Here is an 8,914-nt window from a genome sequence, read left to right on the forward strand (position 1 = left end):
CATTGGCTTCACTACAAATACCCTGTGGATCACTCTCTTCCCATACTATAATGGGGGCTCATTGGGAGACATGATGTGCTAAGTACTACTCTCGCAAGGTGCATTTTGGTGTTGTATACACAAACTCCAATAGAGCTCTAGTATGGCTAGAAGAAGTTTCCAGTTGCAAATTAACAACTATCGAAGATAGATCATGCACGTCTAAGAGCAGTGATTGAGCACATGCCGACCATTTTGCATGCTTTGATTGACGATGTCGCGGCCACTCACTCTGCTGACATAGTAAATTGCAATCTGCATCCTTATAGTGTAATGCTATTTTTCATCCATTAAATAAACCTTGTATCAGCATTATTGATTGGAACAGGATGCTCAGAACCCCAGCCAAGCAGGTGCCCAATAATTATGTATATAATGCAGCTCAATCTTTGTTTGCAATTTTGGAGGCAAATGAAGCAGGAGAACATGAGCTCTCAAAGTGTCCATGGATTACTCTAGAAATATATGATCCACAGTGTTTGTATGCATACACAAAGACGAACGATATATGTGCACTAGGTTTTTTGTACGGGATGCTGATAGATTTTTGAAGTGCAGCTAGGAGAGTATACTTCCCATATGACGTTTTTTGTCACAATCCTGACCACGAGACCCTGAAAGCTATTATGGACACATGGATGAAGTTCAAAGAGCGTGAAGCCAAAAGAAATGCTTCAAACATTTTCCTATTTTTCAAAGAGCATTCAACGACAGATCCTAATCATGTTCAATGGCCGCTCATTGAATCCGATTTAAACACTTGAAAATTATCATCTTCTGTTGTAAATGATTTGTTATCTAGGTTTTTTATTTGGACCATCTGTCTATAATCAATCCTGATATTGTTGTATTGGTGTAAATGTGTGAAAAGAACCTTTTTATTATGTTACTAGTTCTTTTTACAGTTCTTTGCATTATCCATGACTACTTGAATGACATGTTCAACACCTTTTTTTTAATTGCACTGATCAAGACCTCAACAATATATTTACCACTTTTAATAGCACTAGAACTGTAAATAGTGACAAACCAACACAATATTGATCAATGGTCTTCTTTGAACACTAGACCGTATTCACCGATTTTCTTCCATGCATGTTTTCAATGATGGTTGTCAACCATGACTAATGCACTCACAACGAATATTTCTTTTGCAAGCACATTTTGTTTCTCTTCTAGCATCTGTGTTTAAAAGGTTTGGTGCAATGATCTTTGTAGCATTTGCCCAAACCCAACCTCGATGTGGCGCTTAAAAGAAATATTGTTTGGTATTGTGTCTCCACCTGCATGTTGTTCTGTAGTGTTTGTTGGTGTTATCACAAGATTGTTATGATTGGTATTCAACTCTCATTGCTCTTGGTATGCATCCATACTCAATGTCTCTTACCACCCCTCTTCACGAGCTCATCTCTCAAACAATTTGTAAATGCAATCCCAGAGGATGTGTGCATTTGCAACAATTCTTTGTAAAGCTATTGGTCCCTAATACGTGGAGCCCCGCTTGATTTTGTGGTGAAGCATAGTTTACGTTGACACCCCATATATCGATCGCATATGTTATGAGCAAACTCCCACTCTTTGTCGGGCGCTTTTTTTTTTCTTTCCCGAGCGTATTTCTTGTGCCGACATTCTCGTCCATTGATTGCAATTATAACTAAATACATAAGTAGTACATATTCAATTGTAAGAAAAAAAAAATCTACTTTTCAATATATATTACAACTAAAAACTTCATTAAGAAAGCAATCAAATTTACACATTTGGTAAAAGTACAATATCTTTATTTAGTGGTGGCAAATTTTATTGTTTACTCCATTTGTTCACATGTAACAAAGAATAATCAACTCCAAAATCTTCAGACATGGTAACGATAATAATTAATTGCAAAATAAAAATAAAAACATCAATACATATGATTTCAATCTCATGCACCAACAATCTTGCATAGTACGCAATGCACTCTATCTGACAGTTATGCATAAAACAAGCCTATAAAATTTTCAATGCAATTACACACTTGAGGATTACTTTGACACAATGTGCAATTTGTAAACAATAAGACACATTTGTAAAAATCACGTTGTCTATATTTAATGGTGGTAAATTTTATTATTTGCTCAATTATTTTCACATGCAATAAAAAATAATAAACTTAGGCATGGTATCGATGATAAGTAGCCCCCTAATACATTCGATTAAATAGATTAAATATATATACTATTTCCACCCAATTAAAGATTGTAGATCTCATATTGTATAGTGACAAACAATATACATCAAGTAAACCCTATGATGGTGTGAAATGCAAGACTTCAAGGATCTTCATATACCCGGTAGACTTCCAACCCTTGACTAACGACTCATTCTTAGTATATACTCATTTTCTAAGACAAACTTCAAAACCAACTTCAGTCCCTTTACAAACCAATGACTTCGTTGCAATGAGCATGACCCTAAAGAGATCCAATTTGTTTAGCAACGTACCTTTGTCTTAGGTCAAGGATTTTAATTTTTTTAAGATATGGTTACCATATTATGAATCACTCTCAGCCCAGAAATAGGACCTATGACTCTATAACCTTAGGTAAACTCACAAAGAGAAATATGGGATCTACGACCCAAAAGTCTATGCATAGAAATTGGGCAAAATGTGTCGTGTCTAAAACTAAACTCGAACACGAATTAAACCCAAAAGCCCGGGAAACGCACATTGGCTCACAATATAACATCATAAAAATAGAGGAGGGTACACGATGCGCATGCGAGTGAAGTGGCTATCCCACGCAACGCAAAATCTGGACATGAGGTCTACGATCAAATCTCAAATCGATCGTGGGGGGTGGCAATGTCTCCGTACTACCTTGATTTTTGCGCTACCCAAGTTTAATTCGGCTCAGGATGCCGCTCGAGGCTGTTGATCCCCTCATTGTCTCTCATTAAATACATGTTGTTACTCAGTGCCAAGGGTATTCTAATTAACATTTCTTGCTTGGTCTTTCAATTTCCAAAGCTCTGAGTTTTTTTGCCATGGGATTTTTTATGTTTGTCGATTGCTCCTAGGCCTCCAATCCTCCTCGTCCACTAGTAGCTGCCTCCGTCGTTTCTTCTCCTTTTACTTTTATTCACAAAGATTCAAAGAGCATCTTTCTAGATTCACATTAAAAATTTCACTTCCAAAATTGTGGTGACATACTAAAATCGTGGTGACATACTCACTGGTAAATATTGGTAGGTTTGATATTAAACTACTCAAAATATACGCAGATTTCCTACAGTAGCCTTGATTTGCTGGAAAATGCGCAAAGTATGAGCAGGTTTCAAGCTTCCACCACCTTCCTGGACGATCTACAGGGTCTATACTAGCCAACCAACACATGAGCAGATCGTGATTTCGAGTGCACACTTTACATTAAAAACAAGTGAAAGGGTCACGATGGCTTTCTAAAACAATAAGAAAGTGATAAAATTATTAGGTTGAGTTTAACTAGAACTATATAAGGTGAAGCACTGTTTGGGAATGTCTCTTATTAAGCGATCGAGTGTTCTCTTGGCAAAGAAGCAAACCAAAAATACTATCAATTTTTTTGAAATTTGTAGGATTTTTGAACAAAGTTTTGACATCATTGCACCGGTTTTTCTTCTCTTTACCATGGTTTTCTCATTAAAAAATATATATATATGTGTGTGTATATATATAAATAAATAAATAAATAAATTTATATATATAATAAAAAGAATTCATTAACATATATTAAACATTTACTTAATTATATTGTGTGTGTGTGTATGTATGTATGTATAGAACTTACTAGAATTATGCAAGGTGAAGCTTGACTTTATCATTGTAAAAGAACAGAATGCAAGAGAAGTCAAGCCATGTGAGTAAGTGAAATGAAAATATCCATTTAATACTTTAAAACCAAAATAACATTTAAGATACGTCTCAATCATCAGTGAAAACATTGAAAGTATCCCTATCCCAACACTTCTCTAAGGCTTCTTTCATAAAGCCAAAAACTTAGCAAGAGCTGCCAACATTTACGCCTCCTCGCTCACCTGCTCATCGCCCTTGTCTTTCTTGGCTGCCTACAGACCATCTGTGAGTGTGCCCTCCTCCATTGCGTGTTTAGCTTTCCCTTCATTTTCTTCGATTGCAGAGGCAAAATCGTTGTTGGTTCCGTTTATAAACGATTTTCCTAAAATCGTTGGCACATACCTAAAATCGTTGACAAATAGTAGTGCTAATATGTAACTATCAAAGTGAGTAGGGTGGCACGATTATGAGGGCATGCTATTTCTATCCATTACTAAGGTTTAGAAGTTTCCTATGATCTATGCCACCTAGCATATAAAATATATGCTACTATGTAAAACCCTAAATGGTTGAAAGGGTGACACCTAGATTGGCTTCATTTTCTAATCATGTCAATGTGCCATGTGGGTTGGGTAGTGTTGGATTACATGCAGATGACGACGCGGATCAACAACGATGGATGGTTGATGGGCGACGCGTGAATGGCTTGTCGTTGGTCATGCGGTGTCGCAGTAGTACAGGGAGCGTGTGCAATGCATGTGAATAAATATCGAGTAAGGAGCTACAAGATATATATATATATATTTTTCAAGAAAGTCAACAAGACTTGGAAAGGCCAACGGCTACCTTTTCAATGGCAAAGAGCCACGTACAGTTCATGCTTTGACATATGAAAAGCCACGTACACAGCAACAAACTCTTAAAGGGGACATTTCAAGGGCTATACGTGTGCCACATGAAAAGGTGAGTTTTGAATGAACTTATCTGTGTATTTTTTGTACATGACTTTTGGGGCTTCATGGTTGTTGAATAGTAAAACCCTTCCTTGCAAGATTAAGGGGCGGGGCGAGGCCCAACAACAATACAATGAATGTGCAGCAGCTCAACTTGAGCTGGCGCCATTGATGACAGTAGAACCTCCTCAAACTTCTTCACACCGCCGGCGGCCACCGTGATCGAGTTCTACTTCGTCCCTCTTCACATTCTGTATTTGCCCACTTGCTCTGCATCTGAGCTTCGCTGCTGATTTGCACATTTTGTGAACGCCGGCAGTCTGTCTTCGGTTGGCGAACAAGAACCTTGTACTTGGGCGAGGGCGACCGCAACTGCTTCGTCTATGGAAATACGGATCTCTGCCACCGCTTCGTCTATGGAAATTATACGCATCTCTCCCACCGCATCATCCGAGCCCACCCCACTAGCCGATTGCTCATCACAACTCGTTTGCCTGCATCCGTTAAGCTCATCAGTTTGATTGCATGAGCACGGCTCTGTCGCACCATTCAATTGCTCATTCGACGAGTTAGTGGATGTCTGGTCGTGCGATTGCGAGCCTGTATTGCGATGTTGTGCGCTCGCCTTTTTCTTCACTGTGGCTCCGTAGCAGAGCAAGGCAAACCATGTGGTCAGGACGATGATTAGCGCCAGGAGCCAGGCAAGGTGCCGCTCCATAATACTGTGAGGTTTTACATCAGATTGATGGTGGGGGGAATGTTGACGGGCATGGCGGAATGAAGCACAATCAAATGGGGCCTCGGCGGTTGAAGTGTGTGATTAGCGCTTAAAGCACGCGATTAACCTGTAAGCGACCGGGGATTAGTGCGTAATTAGCGACCAGGGTTAAGAGACCGAATGAATGATCAACGAAAACTCCAGTATGAGCAGCCCTCTGGGCAGGGAAGAGAGAATAGGGTGCATTCAAGGCAATAAAGTATGATGAAAGAGAGCTCGTGTGTGTGTGTGTGTGTGTGTGTGTGAGAGAGAGAGAGAGAGAGAGAGAGAGCTGCAGAGAGACCGACCCAAAATCGTTTTTCCGTGGAATTTTGGAGGAGAAGGTGTATGTACATTGTATAGTTGTAATATGTATATAGGAGAGGAGCCGATTTTTCTTCCTGGCTTTCTAAATTTGTGGTACGGCACTCTCTCTCTCTCGCTCTCTCTCTCTCTCTCGTACACCCCCCGTCACCTCCGTGCACGTTTCGGACTAAACACCAAATCCGCGTTCAAACTTCGCGTCTCCAATTTAATAGATCTTGCGTAAGGGCCCAAAGTTCAAACTCTTATCCAGAATTTATAAGTCAAGCCCCCGTTATCTTACACGGACGAATCTTGGGGGGGGGGGATCAACGACAATCGCCGTTGGATGCGGTTCTGTAAATTCCGGGATGATTACCAAAATACCCCTCTAATTTGTGGAAATTCCTAAAATACCCTTCAAATTTTAAAAATTCCCAAAATACCCTTGTATCTATTTTGATTGGATTTTTCAAGATTTTTTCATCTTTACTCCTTTTTGACAATTGAGATCTGCTTTGCCTGCTTAGCATGTGATTTGTCACAAATTACCTAGCGAAAAAAGGCAATTATGTCTAAAGATAAAGCAATTCATCTCCAAAGCCTACATTATCAACTCAAATTTTGGATTTAGCATCTTCTATTGATAAGCAATGAATCTTTTATGAAACGCTATTAATCTTTGGAGAAATTAAATTTCACAACCGGGGGTATTTTGAGAATTTTGGAAAATTTGAAGGGCATTTTGGAATTTATGACAAAATATTGGGGATATTTAGGGAATCTTTGAAATTGGGAATTTCCACAAATTAGAGGGATATTTTGGTAATTTTCCCAAAAGTAAATTCAGAGAATCACGTAAATTCAAGCCACGCAATCGGACTTAAACCCATAACCTCTATCTTCGAACCCATGTGTCCTAACCACTTCGCCCACACACCTTTTTGATATATATGACACTTTTTGTAAATTTGAGTTTAGCTTTTGAACATTTGGGAGATTTTGTAAATTTGGACCGCCAAAATAACAGCCCACGATCCACTCACGCTCTGAAAGTGACCCCCACCATAGATCCCCTCCCCCCTTGCCCCTGTCATATACCCCCCCTCAACTTTATCTAACACGGGATCTTAATGACCCCTCGGCGGTGGGATCAACAGTGGCAAGCTCGCTACGAGGATCTCGAGGAGGTCAGAATGCATTGATCTACAACCCCGCCCCTTGGAGACTCAAACCCAAGACCTCTTGTTTGGCGAAACCAGTCTCTGATAAAGTGAACTCGGACAGGGTCAAAAGTGAACATGGATCAAAAAAGTAAAAATGGACAAAAAAAAGTAAACAAGGACAAATCAGACGGCATCCGAGTTTTGCGAGAAATGAGCTTCACTTCAGCGTCGTAGATCCCACTGCTTATACTTCATTCAACATCCCGTGTTAGATAGTGCACATTTCATGCTTATACTTCAGCCTACCTCGCATTTCGTGTGCGTAGCTCCTCGATGTGGATCCCATGACGGGGTCTTCATTGAAGATCTCGAGCGCCTCGAGCCCCCATAGCCCCCCCTCATCACTATGTCACACGGGCAGCTTCAAAGGCGCGGAGGCATCCCAAATTTACAAATTGCACGCATTTACATTATGACATACTCAAATTCCATGTATCTCAATGAACGTGAAGCGAGCATAGTGGCTAGTGCACATGGCTCGCAGGGGGGAGGTCGTGGGTTCGAGACGTGGCACGCGGACCGCCCCAAATTTACAAGCCTATCCGAGTTTACTTTTTTCCTTGAATTTACCCAAATACCTCAAATTTACAAATGTGCATTGGACAGCCCAAATCACCTCATCCCTAGATCCCATTTGAAGTTGCCCATGTGAGATAGGGTGGGGGCTAGCCCCAACCCAATATGGAGATCCCTCATGCTTGGAGGGCCATGCATAGTGGTTCTCAGTGCTCCATACGGACTACACTTGCAAGGCTCGTCGGGTTGAATCATGTCCATTATGTGTGCTACTTGACTCACGACCATGGCGAGCTTGCAGTCCAATTACCTGCTATAGTATGTGTTCCTTGTTGGTGTCAAGGATATAAATAAGCAACTTATTTCTACAGGCAAAGTCATTTCTGACAGTTCCCTTGTGCAGACTGTTCTTGATGCTTTGCCAAATTCTTACCAGACATTTGCTAGTACTTGGAGACTTATGACCGAAGGAAATCCTGAAGTTGTCAAATTTGATGCATTGTGCACGGTGTTGTTGCAAGAGTCACTTTCCAAAAAAAATTTGGACTAAACAACATGCAGTTGAACAGGCCTTTATTGTTGCTCAAAGAAAAAGTGGTAACAGTAATGCAACCATTTCTCATGGTTCTTCTATGAGTGGAAAGGCACTTGTTTCTAATGCTTCTACTAGAAGCACTTCGTCTGGAAATTTTGGTGAAAAGGGCAAAAAAAAGATGCATTGACATTATTATAAAGCTAATGATCACTTGATCAAGCAGTGTCTGAAATTGAAGGCAAAAGAGGCTAAGAAGAAAGAGACTGGTTCCAGTACAAGTGCAGCTATTGTTGAGTCTTTTGTGAAAGGAGATTGTGATGCTGATGTAGATGCAGAATGGGCTTTTAGTGCACATTGCACTAAAGATCCTTCTGTCCATGATGCATGTATGTTAGTTGCTGTAGACGCTCATGTGTGGTACTTTACAAAGCGCATTACCTCTCATGATGACTTGTTTAACTCTCGAGGATGTGCCTCATGGGAATACAGCCACTTGTGGAAACAATGCCTCTTATCCAATCAAGGGAGTTAGAAAGATTGTGCTGACTCCTGCAAATGGCAGTTCTTTCACACTTGTTGATGCATTGTATGTACCTGGAATAAAAAAGAGTTTTTTTGTCTGTATTTGTACTTGCCAGACTTGGTATTGTAGTCAAATTTGTGGATGACAGATGTACAGTACATGATCTCAATTTTGGTGATGAAATTGTTGCATCTTGCATTTTAAAATGTGGGATGTATAAGCTCACTTTGTATGAAAAGTGTAGGCGT

At 40.1% G+C, this 8,914-nt stretch overlaps 1 protein-coding gene across 1 annotated transcript; it reads right to left on the bottom strand.

Annotated features, from left to right (window-relative positions):
- Nucleotides 1–4,755: 4,755 nt before the first annotated feature.
- LOC147433703 (uncharacterized) lies at nucleotides 4,756–6,433 on the bottom strand. The gene has a single exon (XM_086490337.1). It carries the CDS (start codon nucleotides 5,522–5,524, stop codon nucleotides 5,051–5,053), a length of 474 nt encoding a protein of 157 aa, XP_086346463.1. The 5' UTR covers nucleotides 5,525–6,433; the 3' UTR covers nucleotides 4,756–5,050.
- Between the last annotated feature and the right edge of the window lie 2,481 nt (nucleotides 6,434–8,914).

The sequence above is a fragment of the Adiantum capillus-veneris genome, chromosome 19 (genome assembly GCF_014529385.1).
Source record: "Adiantum capillus-veneris isolate H3 chromosome 19, ASM1452938v2, whole genome shotgun sequence".
NCBI classification, from domain to species: domain Eukaryota; kingdom Viridiplantae; phylum Streptophyta; class Polypodiopsida; order Polypodiales; family Pteridaceae; genus Adiantum; species Adiantum capillus-veneris.